Source organism: Astatotilapia calliptera, chromosome 4 (assembly GCF_900246225.1).
Source record: "Astatotilapia calliptera chromosome 4, fAstCal1.2, whole genome shotgun sequence".
Taxonomy (NCBI): Eukaryota; Metazoa; Chordata; class Actinopteri; order Cichliformes; family Cichlidae; genus Astatotilapia; species Astatotilapia calliptera.
The window spans coordinates 7,091,121-7,113,477 of record NC_039305.1 but is presented as its reverse complement, the minus strand read 5'-3'; the positions used below and the strand labels follow the sequence as shown (position 1 = coordinate 7,113,477).

Sequence of the window (22,357 nt, the reverse complement as noted above, 5' to 3'; positions counted from 1 at the left end):
CATCTCCAGCAAGTAAACATCTCCCGCTCAGCTTAGGACCTCAACCTCAATGCACTTAAGTGGCAAGCAATGAATGCAGATGGCAGAAGCGGAGGGGGGGGGGGGGGTTCTCCCGCAGGGGTCAAAGGTTAGCCAGTGTGGCTAAAGCCCTTCCTGTCAGCAGCACTTTGCATCAGTCCAGCCAGGGAACGGCAGGATGATGACACGGGACGAGAGCAGCTGAGCAGGGATAAACCAGCCAAAACAGAGGAATGAGGTTTATCGGTTGCATTGGGAGACCGTCCAATTAGGAAGCCATTTGAGTCCAATTTAACCTAATGGGCCTGTTTGGCGTGCTCAGTTATCAGTTTGACATGTTTTCGACTCCCTATCTATTCCCACTCCTGCTCTGTCATCCTTGAGTCTCAGAGCAGCTGACTTCAGTGGTTGAGGTGCTGCACGAGTATGTCAGTCTGTAATGAACAGCTGCTGTTTCATTACTTTGATCATCTAACAAGCTAAATGGATGCTCTAAAGTTACTGGGCGCCACGGCAGCATATCAGTAATGACCTGAGCTTCATGACCCGCTGACCTCTTGGCCTATTCTCCTTTGTACTGTCCAACTTTTCCTTCATTCACCGCAATGACCCGACTCTATCACATCATGAGTTCAGACTCAGATTTTGTGGCTCTCATGTCCAGAATAAACTGTTCCCTTCCCCGTTTCTCACATGGCCACATATTTCTTTCCATTTTTAGGGCTCATTAAAATCCTTGTCATCACTTTAAATCACATGAAACCCCATAGATGGGAATAAAATGGAAAAACTCATCTGAGCTACATGCAAGGACCTAATTTTGTTTTTATTCTCCACCCTCATACTGTATCTCACCATCTCTTGTAGGTATGGAGCCCCCTTGTGGCATCCAGATGCCACTGTGGCTCAGTTTCTATCTTTCAGGGTTGGGAGCGAGGATTATCTATTTAGGGAAATCTCTGTGGTGAGCAGCAAAGGAACAGATGGTTATCCTTTTACAGAATCCAACCTAGAATAAGACGATGTTTGCTTATTTTGTTATTAACAATGATGATGGTGCACATTTACATTAATTCCACGAGCAAAGTATATAATCCTCTCTGTCTTGGCCATTAAACACTGCAGGAAAAAAGCGTCACATCTCAGTTTGTTATAAAAAGCACTGCCCTCATTCTCAGATTTATGGTTAATACTTGTAGATCAACATCTTTATTAGTGATCTGTGTTTTGGAAAACAGCGCTGACTTTCCTTTTGAATTCAAAGATTTTACAAGTGAGCAAATCCACTCCTTTTATCTCAGTCTATGACTTTAGTTCAGAAACGTGACAAAAGCATTTAACACATGTGATCCAACTGTTTTAAGCACTTATAGATGTTTATATTAAAAAAGTGGTGACCTCTCTGAAGGTTAGAAATCTGTCAAAACGTTTCTCTTGTGCGGTCTCACGTCTCCTCCGAAATGAGAACACCCTCCTTTAAGGCCATGTCTAGACAAACTTATCTCTGAGTTTTAAGGCCAGAGAAATGCTGGGATTAGGGTATGATCCCTTCAAGCGTACGGGATTATTCAGTTTACTGTATATACTGCAAGAGGTGTGGCTTTATGTGCACCACAAAGCAGATCTGTCATGGCCGTAAGGTCCTTGAGACGATTTTTCTTGCTGCTTCAGAAAGTCTGATGATGTTTATGTTGTAGATTATAAGTTATGAAGACCTTGGGGGTGCTTGATTATTCTGAACTGAGTTATTTATGGTAAAACTTGCTCCATCTTTTTGTAATAAGTTCTTCTGTGAAGGCAGAGGATTAACTTCAAAGACTCAGATCCAAAGACAAAACACACTTTAATCCCCTAAATGTTTTAGGAGAAGGAAATAGTCGTCCTAAGATGCCCAAAATACTAAAGTCTAAGGATGTGACCATGTGACGTTAAGTTACAGGACTTTTTTTAAAGGTATGAAAATAAGGAACAAACATTTGCCTCTGGATCTGGAGCTTATGTCATTCTATTAATATACGAGTTATTTCTGGATCCTACTGATTCATCGGTAACCAGCAGAGAAATCTGATGCAAACATGTTGAATGATATTGCACTCACTGATTCCCGAATGTGACTGGAAAACATATCTCATCGTCCGAGCTCATTGCCATTGTTTTCCCTCATGCCACAGGAAGTGATATGAGAGAGAGGAAAAAGATCTGTGAAAGGTAAAGAGGCAGCAGACACATTCAGCCAGCAGGAAGGAAACTCCGTGCTCTGCTACTGGAACCATGAGTGTCTGTTTATTTTATTTCTCTGTCTCTCAGAAGAGATTTAAGGGAAAAGAAGAGGTTGTCCTTTTGAAGAATGTGTGCCAAGCATTTATAGTAACAGTGGCCATTTATAGAAATAGTGGAAACCCCTGGAAGCTATTTCAGCCCTTGTTGTTTTTTGTATTTGTCTGGAACTTTGAGGAATACATTGATGGGGAGACACACTGGCGATCTCAGGATGCTAATTCTCCACTCATGTGTACTGACACTAACACCTGAACATCGATTAGTCTTCTTGTTAGACTCTGGGCATTTCCTTCTCTTTGTTCCTTTATCTCAAACACTCCCGCATGGCTGTTCTTATCAGCTGTCTCCATGTTAAGGCCTGCTTCTGTATCAAAAAGAAAACTCCAAGAAGTTGAGGCCCAGCAGTTCATGAGTGGAGATGAGATAATGTATAAGCTTGTACAGGAAGATGGGACTTAAACTCTCTTTACAAAAGGCTTATATGCATAAAAACCCATAAACCTCTATCTTTGATACAAAGGGTTCTTTTTGCAGTGGAAACTGGATCGTGCACTATAGGATATGGCGTATCAGCATGTCCAGTGTAAACCCCAGGCTAGCAGTAGTGTGTGGCTTGCATGTGTGTGTGTGTCTGCAATGAGTCACTCTCTCCATCCTACACCCAGCTCAATGTCTGCTCCAGCAACAAAAGCTCTGAGCCTAACCTGTCTCTACCTTTGCAGATTGGGTGCCCACAGGCCTTTAGTTGTTTATAGAGGAATGAGCGAGGCAGCTGCAAGAGCGAGTGGGGATTACAGTGAAATGTAGAGATGGGTGAGGGAGGCCTACAGGTCAATAGAGAAACAAGGAAAAGAGTATATGCTATGTTATAATATCAAGGAGGTTCGTTACTGACCATAGCTACAAAAAACAAAACAAAACAATGAGCTTTCAGTGTGCCAAGCTGTTGTTCCCTCTGCTCTTGGTGTAAACCTAAAGCTTTCTGGGCATTACCTGACAGAGGGGCATCAAACGAACTGGTAATTCAACAGTCGTGACTACGCTCCATCCCTAGCACCTAGTTCCCAAAATACCTGTGATGTTACCTACTTGGTCCGTCTAATAGTGAATTCAAATTGAGCAGGTTAATAGTGAGAACAAGTGTGAAGCAGACTATCTTCTGATGTGAGGAAGGGCAACAATGTTTCTCCCAGAGTTGAAGTTCATTTGGGAAAACGGCTGTTTATTATTTTTCGACAAGCACAGTGCAGAATGACAGGAAATGAGCAGAGAAAAGGGAATAGCTTGCAACTTTTGGGAACTGAAATATGACCATTGCACAATCTTAGTCTATATATGCTTATCCATATTAATAAAAACATTACTAACACTTTCCCTGTTAACCTTCCTGTAAACCCCGTTACCACTTACAAATGACGTCACATTCATCCGTGTCAATCTCTTTAAGCATGCAGAAATAAATGGAAACCAATTACTGCAAAATGGCTACAAAATCCAAAAGCACAAATGAAAGGTCTGCATCATTTTGTAAATGAAGCTCTTAGAAATCAGTGTAGCATGAATAGAAAGCATCTTCTGAATGGGGTTCAGTCGCTTGGCACAGCATCAAGCGATTACAAAAGCTGCGGCAAAGGCTGCAATTCAGGCTCGGTGTTTAACTACTTTTATTTATGTAGCGGTATGCGGTACAGTTACAGTCCCTCTCTGTCCGTTTAAGCTGCCTGGTCAGCTGTTTCCTCCTCTCGTGCCAGTTGTCCGGCCAGACAAAGAGGACTCCTCTGTCATGCGGGGGGGGGGGGGGGGGGGGGGGGGTCATGGCTCTGGTTGGAATCCATGGGGTCATCGCTCTCCCTCTCAAACTTCCCATAACACCCTTCAAAGGAGTGCCACGGGAGCTTTTATGTCTCAGAGTGAGACATACAGCAGAATTGCTTTCATAACTACATCTTACTCACACATACATAAATATTTCAACCTGTCTCTTTCTCATCTTTGACACCCACGTTGCAATCACACGCTCACATATGTTCAGATGTGCTTAGCAATGAGCAGCTGAGAGAATTACTACAGCGCAAGCATATGGGAGGTCAATTTTTAGGTCATGTTTCACGCTATCAAACCGAGGACATGTTAATCAGCCTTTTATTACATTTGAAACAAGGATTTAAAGATGGTTACTCTTTATAATAGATTTGAAAGCGAGTGGGAGATAGTGTACCTTGGCAGGATTTCCACAATGTTTCCTTTTGGCTCTTAGCAGTAGGAAAACCCTCCAAGTACCATCATTAAATGCAACAGTATCAAGGAGACGGATATAGAGCGACTCTGTAGAAGCTTAAGGAGAACGATGTTGAGAAGTTCTGGCAACTAGACTCCTCAGACATGAAGTAAGCGTGTGCAGAGGGCGTTACGGACATTTACTGAGAGGCTGGGCACAGTAACTTAGGGGAAGTGAAGTGAAATAGAGGAGATATGAAAGAATTAGGAGATAGAAGCCTTGGGCGTGAGGACTGGGCGGGGTTAGCTTGGAATAAATGGAGTGATAACAATGAATAGTAGCATCCTAGTGCACAAGCTGTGCGAGGTGGCCTAGAATGGTATGAGGAATGCCCACCCACCATTCCATCCATCCGTCCTGCCGCCTTTACAGCCTCAGCCAGGCAGCGTCGGGCCAGCGGAGGGAGGCGGGAGTCGAGGGGTGGGGGAGCGGTCGAGCGAGCAAATAGGATGATGGTTGTTTATGGGTTGGTCCCACAAGGCGTCGGGCTGTGTGCGCGATTATGTAACGGCTGAGGAGAGGCTCTGGATGCTCTCTGCTCATCCCCAGCTGACCCTCGAGGGAAAGAGATTGGGGAGGGAGGGGTGTCGCCTCACATCACAGTCACAGATCGGGGCTTACTCAGTCAGTCGTGGGGGACATACCCAGCGCCTGAGGATGTGTGTCAGTGAGTAAGCCCGACTCAGGGATGTGTTAGCCGTCAAGTGCAGGAGAAAAAAACGCTTTCTTCTGCCTGCACTTACTACTCCTTCCTGTCCTTCAACAACAACCTTTTATAGCCACCTGCTCAGATATAACACACAGCCCCTCAAGTACACAAATCTTTCTCTCCCCCTCCCTCCCTTGCTGCACCTCTTTACTCTCAGCCTACCACCAGCCATCAATAATAGAAAGCCCATTTTGCTTGCCTGACAGGGAAATTAATGTGTTGCGTGACTGTGGATCTGCATGCAATATGGGATAAGATGTGGACAAGCCCCAACTCAGGAGGGGTCTCCAACATAGGATCGCTCTTCCCACAGAAGAATGTCACGGCAAAGACTGATTTATGCCTCCGATTGCTTGAATTAAAAACATACTGACCGCAGAAAGAGGCTGCAGAGTTAGATCCTGATCCCAGGTCAGAGTTAAGATATAAAGTGTCCAGCTGCACATCCCTCACACTCCATGAAACCCCCCTTTTCCCACACCAGAAACCAAGCTTTGTGAACCAGACCGTCTGCACCATTACCCTTCTTACTCTCGGAGACCATCTGCCCTTCTCTCCCACCTTAAGACGGGGATACTCCAGCTAAGTCTCTTGCTCCGCCATGGTGGATTTACGGACAATCTGATATTCACTGAAACTACTCTGACCGCTGTAGATGTGTAACCTGGGGGTGGATTTAGGACACATATGGTAATTGTCTGTGTCAAATGAGGGATGAGTGAAGGTCATAGCTCTGGCTTTCGAAGAGTGTCCCCTGTAAGCTTTTGGCAGGGATTGTGTGTCTCCAGGCAGGCTTGAAGCAGAGGTTGGAGTCCATGAATGGAGACTGAGCAGACATGCAGAGATGAAAGCTGAATTGGCAGCTGTGGCTCTTGGCGTGGGAAGACTCCCGTAAGCGGCTTTTTCCCACTATGATTCCAGTTGGTTTCCTCACAGGCAAGGAGGTTTTGAAGTGGCTCCCTGATACTCATACCCCTTCAGAGTAATAGCAGCCACATGGGTCCCCCCCCCCCTAGCTTTGAGTCATCACAGCAGCCAAAGACCCCAATCTCAACAATTTTATCTTCTTTTTAAAAAATTGTATTTATTTTTTATCCATAGCTCGTGCTGAAGTTTTTATTTGCACTTTATATGATGCCATGGAGCATATGTAGTTACACTGTATCCTCCTGGCGGCAGACTACACTTCCTTTTGTACTTATGAGTAAACTTCCTCTGACTACATCTATTGAGTCACATGAACTGCATCCAAAAATACAAATCTCAACACTTTTCCGAGAATACACAGACTGCTCTGGGTGGGAAAAGAATTAGAACAGCTATCAATGAATTATCCTTTCAGGCTTTCTTTAGCCTTTTTTTCTGTCATATCCACATTCCCGAGATTCTTGCTACTCCTGAAATTATACCTAATGCATTGTTTTCCCAACCCTGTGGTTAATTTTACAGTAAATACTCATTGGGAGGTTGCTTTTCTGTGTGATCTATGATGATTAGGCAGCTAACTATTTGTTTAAGCAAAATGCCAGAAACTGACTCACTCATTTCTTTATCTAAATCTGAATATTTGCTGTTTAATTGAGCTCTGTTGAGTAAAGTGAGTATTTTGTGGGTTTGAACACATCACCTTGGGTTACAGAGGTGATCTGGTTCCCTTATGACAACATTCACAGTAGGTTCAAGGTTCTTTATTTGTCACATGCATAGTTATACAAGTATAACACACAGTGAAATGTAGCCTGACACGCTCCTCGACATGTGCAAAAAAATTTGGGGGGGGGGTGTAGAGGAAGAACATTATATATATATATATATATATATATATATGTAGTATATACATTGGGTGAATGTGCAGTAGTAGCAGCAAGCAGGTGAATTCTGTACATTGATATGAATAGACATCTGACTATTTTACAGGATAGACAATATAAACATATTTAAAATTAAAGGAATTGAAATGTACATTGTGCCTTGGTTTAGTGTCTGGAAGAGTCCTGACTCAGTCAATTATAGATGATGTGAGAGGGCGGGTGTGTGTGTTTAGGGCACGGATGGCTTGGGGATAGAAGCTCCTCTTGAGTCTCTCTTTCCTTGCCCGGAAGATGCGGAACCTTCTACCAGATTGCAGAAGTTGGAACAGTTTGTTGCCAGGATGGACGGGTCCTTCAGTATCTGCGCTGCTCTAGTCCGGCATCTCCTGGTACAATTTAATCAATAAGACGTAATGTAGAGTCAGACAAATACTTGTAGTGCCTACTGTAGTTTACGTTTTAGACATTTTAAGGGACAGACTGTGTCAGACTGTGTTATTGTTGACATTTCATAGGTTCAGCAAAGAAATAGGACGTTCATATTGTATGTTTTGTTTTTATACTTCATAGGTCAGCGATAAGTGGTTTAACAAACAACAACAAATTCCTCAGTTACAAGGAGTGGACTGAAAGTGACTGAAATGGCAGTTGGAAAGCCAAAAGGAAAACTTGAAAGCCTGGAGAACTGTTGTTCAAGGCCACTGTAAAAGTTACAAGAAGGTCTGGCTCCTCGAAAGCAAAATATAAAGCAATGTGTAATAACTATACATTTACAGTCACTTTCCAGATTATAGGAGTGCGTTTAAATTTAAGTCCATCTTTATACAGTGAATTGAATATTTAGTAGGACATAAAACTTTTTAAAATAGCACCACATCAAAATGATGGAGCATAAAAGTGTTGCATATAAGAATACAACACTGGTTAGATCTAGTTTGTCAGGTTTCACTTTTAATTTCACCGATAATTATTGTGACACAGTGACTTTTATACGCGCTGCTTTTGCATTTTCACAGTACTCGAATTCAGTTTCTAAGGTACTCCGATCAGAGCTGTGTTGGGTGTGCTTTTGGCTTGGAGCCCTCCTCTCGTTCAGCGCACAGCCAGAGGGAGCCCGCATGCTTCGCGTCTGCAGGGCGGAGCGCACAGATTTATCCAACGCACCCTCATTTAATTTGACTCTCTCCGTGTGAAGTTTAGTACTCTAAAACAGCTCACTTCCGGTGCAGATAGCAACCATAAAAGCTTAAAAACGGCTTTAAATCGACTAGATACCTTCTCTCAAACTCATCCACGTTTAGAGCATTTCTATTGATGGCAAGTCCAAAATTGCCTCCCCCCCCCCCCCCCCCCCCCCCCCAGCGAATAAAAATAGACTGTTAAATCTTACGATAAATGACTACAGCACTAATGTTTATCTACAGCTTCCAGAAATATTTTTCTTTTGGAAGTTGTTTCTTTGAATTTGGGAATTTGGACACATTCCTCTCTCCAGCTTTACTTTGAAGGCGGAGTCTCTTGGCTTCCTGTGCACCCCCTCTTTGTATTTTGATGCCGCTACAGTCAGTTTCCAGGCAGGGCGAGTTCGCAGGGACTTAGATATGTACAACTGATGCGGTCTGCCGGAAGAAGAAGGAGAAGAAAAGGAGGAGGAGGCGGAGGGGCAGCGCACCGGACTGCCCCAAACAACGGGAAAAGACTTGGGAGTTGTTTTTTTCCTTCTAGGAGGAAGGAAGCTGGAAAAGTGTCGAATATATAAGTTTGTGTTTGGAGCATTGTTACCCTCAGAGCTCCCCGTCTGCCTGTGCGGCAACAAATCTGCCTCTCCTCGTTGCAGCCAAACAGTTTCTGCTGTCCAATGAATGGAGTTGCTTTTTGCCTTGTTGGAATACCTCCCTACTCTGAGAACCACGTAAGTACGCCGAGCTGACAGTGTGGTCCTGCTCCTTACTTGTCGTTAGAGGTATTGATACTTGGACATATTGCGCTGTGGAGCGGTGCGCGCTCGGGCCGGTCAGAGAGCGTGATTTCCTAAGAGGATTAACTGTAGTTTACATAGCCACTGTGTACACACACACTCACAGTCATACTGTACAGAAATAAGTGTTTGATCAGGGTTTTTCTGCAGCTTTTGCGTCGCTGCTGTGGACGCAAGTGGTGCGCAAAGAAATGAATTTAATCAGCCGCTTTACGAAAGCGAACGTCCCATTTTACGCCCGGGTGGGTTCAGTCTTTTGTCCGCGTCTGGACTGCATCGGGACGCGGAGGAGCTGTCAGTCCAGACGGGACGTCCCAAATGGGGATGGTGCGTCACTCCTCCACTAGTATCGAGCTTCTCCTCATAAATCAAACATATTAATCACGCGGATTTGGCTGCATGGGGAGTCTTAATTGATTTAGCTCCATCAGGGGATGCTACCTTTAATCAAAACTGGTGGTCTGCTGCTTTTAATCTGTTACAAATAAGCTGTAAAGTGGTGGGAGATGACTGCTGACACACGAAGTGGTGGTGTAACAGTAAATGAGAAGATGGAAAGGTGTGACTTGGTCTCAATAAGCATCACAAGATACCGCGGCCACCATCACTCACTTACAGCAGCTGTTTTAAGCCTGCAGAGATATACATGCAATGGTAAGTTGTTGTTTTTTTCTCCTGAGCAATGCTCTGGATGTCTGTTGGTGTGGCTCTGGAGCTGTGCATTGAAGCACTCATAGTGAAGTCATGATGTGAGAGGAGAGGTCTGCTTGCATGTGTGTGTCTGCTCAGATTTAACCTCTGAGGGTCCTTATCTTCTTGTGTGATATGGCTCCACCGTGAAAATGCAGGACTAGCAGATATTTCCTGTTCTTTGGTAAATTGCATTCATCTTTGTGTTTGACAGGGTGACGAGGTTATGTTTGCCAGTATCTCTGCTGTGTGTTGCAATATTGCTCTGAAATCATCAACCTCCGCTGTCACTCAGCGGAGGTTGTCACACAGCTTGCTAAGTACACGAGGCTCCGAGCCCTCTCAGCAGTACCTCATCCCTGCTGTTCTGCCCCGGTGCTGGAGTTGTACAGATCCCCTCAGCTGTACAGGACACTGAAAGACAAGAGTTCACGTTTAAAGAGCTACAGGATCCACATTAGGTGGCACAAGTCAGAAGACTGCAGTTCATGTTCTGTTTGGTTGGTTTGTGTTTTGCACTTTGTGTTGCTATTTATGTTAACTTCCACTCAGCAGTTAGATTCAGACACCAAAAACTACTTGGTTTAGTTTAGAAAAAAAATGTTATTTGGGTTGAAAAGCTGACATTAACCTTGTATGTTGAAAAATGACAGTGTCTTTAAATATTATTTATTTATTTCTATGAATGAATTCAGAGCGAAAAACCTGTCTTACTATTTCCTAAACCCAGTGTTCCCAGACCAAACTCCCATGGCACCAAGTGTGCATGCATTTTTAAAGCCGGCTCAATGCGGACTACAGATTAATATAAGAAAAACAACTTGTGCATTCCTGATCTACACAGCTGCGTTCGGTTTACTGGCCGGGTGCTGTGTGTGTCTGCTCAGATTTAACCTCTGAGGGTCCTTATCTCCCTGAAATAGCAGATATTTGCTTTTGTTCTTTGGTAAATTTCATTCATCTTTGTGTGTGTTTGACAGGGTGACGAGGTTACCTTTGCCAGTATCTCTGCCGTGTGTTGCAAAATTGCTCTGAAGGAATCAACCTCCGCAGTCACTCCGCGGCGCGCTCAGTCTTGCTGTAATTAGGAATTTGTCTGTTTTTATAGCTCGGCTCTACATTTTTTCCCTCCTCTCTGTTCTTGCAGAGTTTATCACCTCCAGCAAAGAGCAACACTTCCTCTTGTGTGGTCGCACATTGATTGAGCCTCTGCTGTTTTATGTCACTGCAACAGAGCTGCGAAAGCCCCTTCAGACCCACTGAATTCACTTTTATCTGTTATGTAGTATCACAGTAAAACATGAAACACTTTGATGCCGTGCGTGTTCCCACATAAAACTGTAATTGAAATGAACAGGAACTCATAAAATTCAAAGGGTTTGATATCCCTCAGAAAGCCTTAGCTGTCTCTTGTTGCAGAGGCTTCTGTGCTGAGTTCAGCTCGTCTCATTTCAGTTCCTGATCTGTTCTAAACCCTGTGCTTCAGCCAACACCCTGCTCTTCTTTTTAGCAGTGTCTTTTTATTTATTTTTTATGCGATGGTGCAGGAAATGAGTCGCATACATCCATCAGCACAGATGGAAATGATCGGGATTGTTCTCCTCTCTTGCCCGAGTATTGGCAAGCGCACAATTGAACATTATTCCTTAGCGAGATGCAGGATGACACTAGAATCTAATAAAATGTCTAATTTGTCAAAATGAGGCGCAAAGTGAATCAGGCTTTGTGTGTTCCTCCAACATTCGAGCACAGAGAAGAGGAAGGGTGGAAAGTGTCTGTGTGATGAGAGCAGTTATGATGTTGTCCAGTGGGACTGGTTTAATGTTGTTAGCAGTTCTGCTCTAATGTAGCAGTGCAGCGTTTGCGGGTGAGATCGATACCGGCAGCGGAGAGCAGGGAGGGGGAAGAGGGCAGGATGAGCGGCACTCCTGATGTCTAATGCTGCATTGTGCCACGTGATGCTGGAATATGTTGATGATGGGAAACATGAGAGCACTTTTATGAAAATCTTGCCTTGAGCTGGTCGATGTTAAAGCTCACGTTTGTCCCTGCGGCACGCCTGTGTTTGTTCACTGATACACTGCAGACTAACGCAGCATCACCCTGTAGCTGTTATTATGTGCAAATCCTTCAGTTCTCTCTACTGATCTGGAGACAGTTATCACACTGAGGTCCAGTCTCAGAAGTTGCTCATTGCCTCAGAGAAAACCTCTTCTGGCAGAGGCAGTGGATCACAGGACAACCACCTCAGAGAGGCTGCAGACCTCAGACCACAGAACAGTCTGCAGGTCCAGGATCAGCTCCTGGTCAAGGCAACCTTAACTGAAAGCATCTGTAAGAGGCTGCAGAGGAAAGCATTTCAGTGATCATTAGCAGATGGCCTCACCACGTAGTAGGCACATCGCAGAGCAGATGCTGCAGTGCTGACTATTTTACAGATTTTCAAAACGGTTAGGCTTTCTTGGACTTCTTTTTTTATTTTACAAAATATGCATTTTCCAAAAAACGTTTTGCTTTCATTCACTGCTCTGTACTGTTAAAGTAAACGTTGGTTCACTTTACCGTCAAACAGGTGGTAAGTGTCACCGCCACCATGAAGCAGAGTCACATCTGTAGGTGAATCTGCTAACAGGACCTTCAAGTTTTAATATCCACATTTGGATCCGAAGTATTCGTACTGAGGGAGTGATAGGATGACATTATCGTATCGATATTTGTACTTTTAGTCATTTGGTTACATTGTTTCATTTTGAGGATGGTAAAACAAAAATGTTTAGGATCAGCTGCAATGTACTAATACTACAACTCATAGGCTAATACGACGTATAAGCTGTGAATATTTCTTTATTACACCATATATTGCAATTAAATTGTTTAATATAGCGATTCAATTGTTAACAGTGGAGTCAAAAGATAAGCCAAGTCAGGAAACTGTACAAAAAAAGCCCCAAAATGCATTAATCTCTCATTAAAGCTGTTCCACGATTGTTGTGCACCTTTTGTTTTTGTTATTCCAGCCACGAAAGTAATTCCTTTGCTTGTATTGTGCATTGCATTATGGGACAGGATTGTCCACAGAATCAAACAGAATCAAGCAGTACCCAAAATATCGGCGAAGCTACACAGAGCACACTGTAAAGTAAAGTTTGTGTTTTCTCTGTGTTATTGCAGGATGTGTTGTTGAGATTTGGCGCTGTATTAAAAAAAGAAAATCACTTAAATTGAATGGACCATCCTACATCAGTCAGTTCGTACCTCACACCTCCTCCCCTCCGCCGTCACCCCTGCTGCATTCCTCTAACCCAGAGACAACAGCTGCACCGCTGCTCTCACACCTCACATCCACAGTTATTAACCCTGTGAGTCTGTGTGTGTGTTGACACATGTTAATGACACTCAGACACAGTCAAGCACACAGGTGTTCGCAAAATTAGCCACTCCTGCTTGTTTACATCCTACTTAAAGGGTCAGAGTTACACCTAAAACTCATAATCTGTGCGCAGGTGCATGAAACGTACACACAACAGACACGCACAGATGCTTTTTGGCATTGAGGCCAGTCTGAAAACTAGCTCTGGGAGAGTTTTAATTTGGCCTTCTCCCCCATGTGTGCATGAGGAAGTCCTTGATGTTGTACAAACATGGGCCAGCCGGTATAAAGGTAGGCGAAGGACATCAGTCATCATTGACCTTGTTTGCTGTGGTACAAGGGGAGCAGCTGTTGTAGCTCTGCAAAGCAGGCGTGTTTCTGCTACTAAATGGCTCCTTATTGATCTTCCTGTAGGTAGTCAGCCAGTCTGCATTTCTCTCTGCCACGGTTAAGCATCAGTAATTGGTTTAGTTTTGTTTTTAAAAATTTTACATTTGTATCTGTTTATTATGCAGTGGATGAAAGGTGAGGACTTTTATAGGGTGTGCATGATGCTCTGTGCACATGTGCAACATGTTCTCATCCCAGGATGCAGATACTGCCGTTCTGTCCCGGTGCTATGGGAGTTGTAGAGATCCACAAGATCTCTTGCTGCAGAGCCTCAGCAGCACTGGACAGTGAGGGATAAGAGTTCATTTTTAAAGAACTACAGGATAGCACAAGTCATAAGTCTGCAGATCACTTCCTGTTTGTGTTTTGTGCTTTGTTATTGGGCTTTCACTCGCTATTTATGTTCAGTTTCACTCAGCGGGTAGGTTTAGACGCCCAAAACTACTTGGTTAAGTTTAATGGAAGTGGAACTCAAGTTTGTATATAAACCATCATAATCAAATAACTTGATATTTGTGCTTCCTGGGAGGCATTGCTGTTCTCTGAAACTGGCCAAAGAATTAAGAGAATTTCTAATTATTTACACACTGGTGAGACGCTCTGCTGGGTGAAAAGTGACGGATCTCATACCTACCTAGCCCTTCTCTTGCAGGGCACGCTCGGCCTGTGTTGTGCCTCAACTGGGAGATTTTCCTGTGGCGTCTGACTGGCAGGCGGTGGGAGGTTTGGTGTAAAACAAAGCCTCTCTCTCAGAAACAGATGAGAGCTAATTAGATTCAGCCTGTCGATGGTCTGGCATGCGTCAGTACCTCTTTGTATTTGTGCCTACAAAGACGCTGTGTTGGTGTGTGTCTCGAAGTGTTGTTTCTGCAAAGGAAAATATGAGGCTGTTGTACAGCACATTACATTGCATGAGGGGTTTATTGTTGACATATTGAAGAATGAAGAGCACGCCAGGTCTTGTTTGGAAATGCAGACTTGACTCTGTCTGTATCTGCTTGCAGGATCAGTCTGAAGGCAGCAGCTCAGGGTGAGGTTTGACTCAGGGTCAAGGTTCAGAGGTTAGGGGCCCCACTCGTCACACACTTGGCCCCCAGTAAAGAGGCTAAAGAGGCAGGCGGGAACGCCTGTCACTGTGTGCAGCAGGGGGGCACAAGGGTTAACCAAGGGCTCCTGTGTGACTGATTTACATTCACATCATCTGATCCTGCATGTTGTTTCGTCTCGGTGTCGACTGTGCACAGTTCTACTTTTCTTGCACATGTTCTGTTTTTGCAAAGAGAGAGCTGTCTTAAGAGCGAGTGTGTGTTTGCAGAACACTATATGGAGCGATGCATCTTGCTCTCATCAGCTGTGCACTTCTTTTTTTTTTTTTTTTTTTTTTTGCAAACAGCGGGGATTGCACTGGAATGTGAGAGAGACTAGGGTGGAGGAAGGGTAAAGAAAAAGGGAAGATAACAAAATCGGGAGAATCCTTATGAGTCATGTGAGGGGAAGCACTGAAAGGTAAAGAAATAGGAAAGAAAAAGAGGTTGTTCCTCCATAACTTCCATATAACCACCCAACTTCTCCCTCTCATCATATAATATGCACCATTTGCACTGATTGCATAAGTGGATGCATAACGAGCCCATTAAAATCCTTTTAGTTTCAACCAACCAGGCTGATTAGAAAACATCAGAAATTGTGTTTATTTTTGTTTCAGTGTGTCTTCATGATATGAATCTCCAATTACACGTGATGGCTCAAGAGCGCTAACGTAACTTTCTTTTTCGGTGTGATGCGAAATGTTAAAGCATCCAAAGAAGAAAAAGAAGAAGAGTTGTGTTTGCTTATTAATGAGATGATGTTTGCTCACTGTATTTAACTTCTCAGAAATGCTGCTCTGTTGTTTATACTGTAAATGACAGCCGGCCAGGTACCGTCCATCAAAGCTGCAGTTGTGAGTTGATGAACTGTGAATTGCAGGTCACACACACGGTAGATCGCTGTTTTTTTTTCATTGGAGGTTGAGCGCTGACTCACTAACCTCTATCTCTGTTTCCCAAACATCCCAGGCCGCAGTGCTGCAGTGTGCATGCACGCGCAACAACAACAGCAACGGTGTGTTTCGTGCTATTTGTAAGCGGTCTCAGACGGGAAGGCTGTTTTGACAGTCTGGTGAAATCATGGGACAGAGATTATCAGGAGGCTAATGAGCTAAGGATGCTGGGAAAAGATAAAGCGCTGTGGTTTTCCTGATGCCTGGTGGTTGAGCACAACATCGTCTCTGTTTACATATTCGCTTAGATTCTCTCAATGGATAATCCTAGTCATACGATTTATTTGGTTTGCTGGTTTTGTGTGTAACATTACTCTGAGATGTTGTCTCACTTTGTTATTGTGCAGCTTTAAATCAGTAGCTTGATGCTGCTTGTATTCGGGTTTCAACACTTAACAAGAAACTACAGTCAGAAGAGAAAAAAACATCCTTGCTAAAAAAAAAATATCCAAGTTTTAGCTTCAAATTTTGACATCCATCCTTTTTTCCACTTATCCACTTCAGGGTGATGGTTTTGGGTTGTGGGGAGCCTGGAGCCTATCCCAGCTGCTATAGGTAAGAGGTGGGGTACATCCTAGACAGGCTGCCAATCTGTCAAAGAAAGCTGGGACAACTAAGGCTAATCGAAAAGCAGCAAATTTCAACCTACACCTCCCAAAATATTCATATTCTCTTAAATATCATTAGATATGCTAAAAGTATTGTAAAGAAAGAATCAGCTGATTCTGATGGGTGACCAGCTGTTACAGACCCTTATTTACAAGGAGGTCACTACAGTTTGTACCTTCTTGTTTGATTTGGGAAAGTTTTTATCCCAGATGCCCGTCCTAATTTAACATTGAGGGGTTTGTGTGTCCTTGTCTGGTGGAAGTGTAAACTACTACACTATGGAGTTTGCAAACTTAAAAAATTTGGGTCCCTTATTTTTCTTTCTTTTAAATTTAGAGCAAAGAAACCCATATTTAATCCAGATATATGGATTTGATTTGAAAGTGAAATCAAGCTAAGGAATGTGGCTCAGGAATGTGAGACACAAAAGCTTAAAAGCTTAAAATCAAAGGCGCCAAACTAAAGGTGAAATCAAAAATGATTACCAGATATGGACTAAATTTTTGAGAAAGCATGAGCATAAGAAGAGTAGAGCACAACATTTAGTTTGCTGGGATATGGTCACCTCTGCGACTCCCTGATAACTGCCGCCGCTAGGGAAAAATTTGTATTAACAACTGGTGAAAGAATGTTTGCAGATAAATTGGCATTTTCCATGCAAACGACAGGTAACTTTGGCAGTCTTTTTGCAACCAAAGCAATGGCAAGGAGGTTTTCCAGACTGTATATCTCTTTGTGACCTATTTCACATAGCATCAGCCAACAACCACTCACCAGCTGAGCAGGAAATAGACATTTTTCCCTAGCAACCTGGGGTTAAAAGGGGGTCGCTGATCAGTCTCTAGGCTGATGTGAAGCCTTACTTGCTCAGGCAAATACACAGCAGTTGTGTTCTGTTGGCTGAAGGTTTGCATGAATTCAGATGTACTCAAACTCAACTCTAACTCTGCACACATTGAGCTTCATTATTCTCACTCGTATCTCTTCCGGCTTCCTTCTCTTCTCTACTCTTTGTTGGTCTTTTTCCCTCTCTGTGTGTGACTGTGTGTGTCACAGTTCTTATTAATAGAGTAGTACTTTTTTCTTCTTCTCTGGCTTCTTCCGAATTTGAAGCTTTCTTGTTTTTTCATTTCCTTGTGAATCGCTCGTTGCTTTGATCCCCTCTCTGCTTCCTTCTTTGGGCATCTCCTTTCAGGATACTCTGCTGCCGCCGCTGCTTTCAATTCTGTCTGTATGTGCCGTCTGTGAGCAGAATGTCATCCTTAAAGCAGCGGGTATTCACATGTAGGTTTTTGCCATGAAGGGTTTGTTTTTGTACAGTTCTTGTATATCCAACCCCCCCACCCACCCACCGCCCTGAGTTTACAGAGTGAAAACTAACAGTCCAGTGTGTTTCTGTTAACTTTCCTCTTCACTATAAGCAATGGCAACGTGTCTTTAATCCGAATAACAGAGTGAAAACATATGCGAGTGTATGATTCCTGTGTTAACAGTTGGAGGCCTCTCCAGGCGTCCCATTAGCTAAGCAAAATAAGAATACAAGCGCGAGCCTAATTTCCTTCAGGTGGCAAATTTGACCTTCTTTTCTGAGGTGATAGAAGTCATGAGGCTACAAAAGGACAGTTTATTTCGGCAGGGTGAACAGTCTCTGGGTTGCATTAAAAGGCTGCTAATACAGAGTGACAGAGGTTAAAGATGCAGACATAGCATCATCAGCTTGGCATATGGATCTCATCGTTGCTCGGCGCGCTCAAAAGGGCAGTGCCTTTGGGATCTGCTCGAATATTAGGACTAAACAGGGTTTTACATCACAGTCAACAGGAAGGAGCAGATGAAGTGATAGCGTGGGACGATCGCCCTGTATTCGAAACATGCCAGTCAGTATCTGCAGAGCATCTCTGCTCTGCTGGGGAATGCTGAAGAGAAGAGATGGTTTGCAAAAGCCCCTTTGGATTTAATCTGAGGATCACCAGGTTTATCTCAAAGTGAGAACAGAAGCTGAAGTTACTGCCAGAAAAATCACGCCTAGCAAGTTTCGCTTGACCTCTGCATCACATGCGTTTGGCTGTGCTTCAGATTTGACTAGATTGAAAAAGGGAAGAATTGATGTGTCTGCCTCCAAACTCCTTTAAACTGTAGTAATTGATTACGTGCAGTTGCTATCTTTTGCCCGGTGGCATCATGCGTACACTGTTAAAGAGAGACTTTGCGAGCCCGTGGAGAGTCATGTGAATCACAACACTGATCTTAATTTGAGATGGTCTATGTGAAATATTGGAAAATCTTACTGAACTTTTAGACAGTGGGAATTTGTCCAGCTGGGTTAAGAGCTGCATCAGTGTACTCGTGCATCTGCAAAAGCAGTCTTTAAAACTATTTTCACATCCCCAAATACCCAGACGTAACCCACAGATTCCCAGGTGATCAGATTCCATCTGTGAGACCCAAACATAAGAAAAACTTTCATTAACTTAAACTATTCTTCACTACTCTGAGAGCTCCCTAAATGGCTACTCTACACCCCAGACTCAGCTTTGAGAATTGCTGGATTGTACAGTCCTGTGTGAACTTAGTGATGGAGACTTCCTCGGCGTGGTGTGAGCGGTGGTGCATGGCAGGAATGTAAGAACCAGATGACCACAAATGGAAACTCCAGGGCTGATGGAGGCAGTCAAGCAGGCCATCTCGCTAGCTCTAATAAACACTCTGACTCCTTTCTGCAGTCGTCTTTCTCTTTCTTTTTTAACTGCCTCGCTCAGTTTCCCAACCTGGCTTAGCATCGCCTCCACCACGCCCCACATGTTGGACCGCCGCCTGGTTTTTGTCCCCCCTAGGGCTGAAGCTTAAGTTCAGCTTCAGCCAAGGAGAACAGCAACGTCATCTCCGAGTCCCAAAGTTATAATTTTCATCTGTTAATTATACAGAAGCAGAGATGAGCTAAATATATACATGTGGGTCTGAAGAGGGAAGCAACCGAGAAGAGGGGGCTCAAAGTACGGCCGCGCTTCTTCCAAACGCGGGCGAGGGGGGTGGAGAGAGTCAAAAGGCCTGCTGGAGCCCTGTGGTTTTCTGTTGCTGAGGCCTGCTTCTGAAAACAACCAGGAAAGAAAGAGAAGAAAAGGGAAAAAGGGGAAAAAGAAGGGAGGGGTAGCAAGGGAGGGCATCTTACTGCAGTGGAGCTCCGACGTGACGCTCTGATTGCTCCCAGCGGTTGTGGTCAGTACAGTGGAGCAGTGAGGGGTGGGGAATACAACATTTAGTTAGCTCTCTGCCAGATGTCGTCATAGATCCCGTCAGTATCAGAAGACTCGTTATACGGTACAGCTGGGAATTTACCTGATAAAACCCAGCCGTCGCCTCATAGTGGCTTTCAGAAGCAGCAGGATGTGGCTGTTGTTTCGGTCCTCTTTGTTTCATGTTCTTTGGCTAAGCGTGAGGGGATGGGACATGACTAAAAACACCGTGGAAAGAGAGCAGATCTTTAGCAGGAACCAGTGTGTTTTGATTTAAGCGTTCTTGGTGACTGCTCGGCCGTCACACATCTTTCATGCATCAAAAGGTGGAACGTTTTCAGACTTCCAGATTTCAGACATGTCTGAAAAGAGAGGAAGGATCTAGCATTCACACCTGGCTCTTTAAAATGAGCCAAGTGGTTTTACAGTCTGAGAGTCTTAAAGTTCAGACCTATAGTAACTATTAAGGTCAAACATAGGCAACTTGATAGTTTTCATGGCAACTTTGAGCTCTCACCCTTCACTAAAAAATAAGCGGACACAAAAAGTTAAACTGTTAATGCATGCATGAAATATCCAGTAAGAGACGAAGCTTCTTCTTCATTTTAGTTCCGTTTTATTATCGAAGTGACCTGAACATAAAACATGCAGTCGACTAGAGGAGCCACTTCTCGTTAATTAGGTTAAAGTGGAGCACCGTCTCTCCACTTAGTGTATGTCATAGTGTGTGTGTGTGTGTGTGTGTGTGTGTGTGTGTGTGTGTGTGTGTGTGTGTGTGTGTGTGTTTTGCCTGTATGCTTCATCGCTCTTTATCACATGCACAAATAGAAACCATCTTTTCCTTCATACATCCAGGTTTGATCCCATGCAATATGGCCTGCGGGTCTCTCCTTGCTATGAAAAATTTATAGCCACGAGAGACCCACCCATTAAATTTGAGAAGTATAAATGCGACACTATCAGATGTTGAAACTTTTTGAATTTGCTTCCAGAAAGCCCGTCCAACAAAGTTCAGACGGGGAGAGCAAAAGCCTGCAAAGATTGTGTCATGTTAAAACAAAACACCGGCCAACAACATGAAGAAGATCATCCCAGTGGAGCTGAGGACGTTACATGTAATTGGAGGAGAAGTTCATCACTGTGGAAGACTTAAGAGGCATTCACACAACTATATATGGGGATTAAATAAAGATTCAGATAATCTGAATCTTGTAAACTGCCTGTGGATGGTTTTGATATTCAGGCTGTTTACAGGAAAATCATTTTATAGATCCAGGAGCATTTTTGAAAACCATGTCAATGAATAGTTGGTTCTTTTATCGTAAGCGATGCAATTCAAACACACTCAGAAACAGTGACACTTACTGTGTGCCTGAGATTATTTTTAGGGGTTTTCATGGCTTACTTGCACATCTGTGAAGGCAGCATTAATGCTGAATGATACATACATGCTGCAATTCCGCCAGCATGCTTTTCAAGACAATACCAAGATATTGTCCATGTGCTCAGTTTGCCTGCCTGCAACCCAAACCTGTTACTCATTAGCAGAATTTGACGACTTATTTAAAAAATCTATACCAGAGGAGTCCCCAAACTCTTGAGTATTTATTTGCTTTAAAGAGTACACCTCTCTTCCCAAGCAATCCCAGAATTCTGTTAAAAGAAGAGGTGATGTGCACGTTTTTGGAACGCGAGTTGGAAAACAGGGCAAAAATCCATAGGATAGATTATTCTCAACACTCACTTACACATCTCTTAGTGTGTTTAATCATTTGTCAGCAGACTGTCTGTTAATGGATTCATTTCTTAGCCTTTAATTAGCTTGATTGAGCAAAGAAGTGACATTTTTGTGGTTTAGCCTCCAGCCGTGCAGTCTGGACTGTCGTCGTTTATGTGCTGCGTTATTTAAATGAAACAATAGAGGAGGTATTTAGAGTGCGTCTCTGCGTAAATACGCGCCTGCGCCGCCGCTGTCTGAGCCCAGATGTTTAAATCGTCCTCTCCTGTCTCCTCTCCATCTGCTCTCTTCAACTTCCTGACTCTTGCTTCTGCTTTAGATCACTCTCTGTCCTCATTTTTTATTCCCTCCAAGTTTCCCCCCCTTTACCCCGGTGTTCGCTCTCCAACATCTGTCAAAGCCCCCACCCTTTCGTGTTCTGCTTCCTGCTCTGTATCGGGCATTTTTGTCCACGTAGATGCTTTGTAGGCCGGCGGGCTGACTCATGTATCCCAGCGTTCCCTTGTGGCAGAAGTAGCACAATAGGCACATTTTTTGTGTTATAATTTCCAAAAAATGGGTTATATGAATGAATCATATAAATTGAATTAATGAATCAATTCTTGTGAAAAGGAGCAGATTGTCACATTTGGGAAGCTGGAGTCCTAGTCCACCTAGTTAAATGATTTAAGAAGTTATTATCAGTGCTAAATGATTACCTGTGATTTAGGTCCCTAATTGAGATTGTGTTGTTACTATCAACTTATCTGATGTGTTAAGCCAGCCGAATGATTGTTGATTAACACTGCAGTAAAAGAGTGACATGCTATAACACTGAAAGCCAAAGATTCACTGGTTTGGCAGGTTTTGTAAGACTTCCGTTATGATACACCACAGCTTCAGATTTCATGCTGTTGGGCATCAATGTTTTTTTACTATTTTCGGGACTAAACAGACATTAATCTTAACCTGGTTAATTATAGAAATAATCTTTTTGTGGCCTGTTTTTAAAGCAGTGTAATGTCGGTTCAGATTAAAAGCTTGACTCATATCAGTAATTACAGACTTCTTGTACATTATTAGCTTCATGGAGCTAATAATATCTTAAGTGTGTGAGTGAGTGGGCGGGAAAAGGTGACTAAAGAGTTGATATTTCAGTTCTCAGCCAGCTCACTTGGGCTGATGTCATGTGGAGTGCATGCATAATGCAGTGGGTTTAACACAGAAGACGCT

At 43.5% G+C, this 22,357-nt stretch overlaps 1 protein-coding gene across 3 annotated transcripts in view; it reads left to right on the top strand.

Annotated features, from left to right (window-relative positions):
* The window catches only part of arhgap23a (Rho GTPase activating protein 23a), a 67,568-nt gene that overhangs the window by 5,246 nt on the left and 39,965 nt on the right, over positions 1 to 22,357 (top strand). Inside the window, exon 1 of one of the 3 annotated variants that reach the window (XM_026164284.1) lies at positions 8,559 to 9,008. The exons of 1 other annotated variant lie outside the window; for it this stretch is intronic. In XM_026164284.1, coding sequence (XP_026020069.1) covers positions 8,955 to 9,008 — 54 coding nt within the window. In that variant the 5' untranslated portion in view covers positions 8,559 to 8,954. Of the gene's footprint in view, positions 1 to 8,558; positions 9,009 to 9,706; positions 9,729 to 22,357 lie in introns of those variants that run through there. One more of the 3 variants, XM_026164289.1, reaches the window with a different exon arrangement.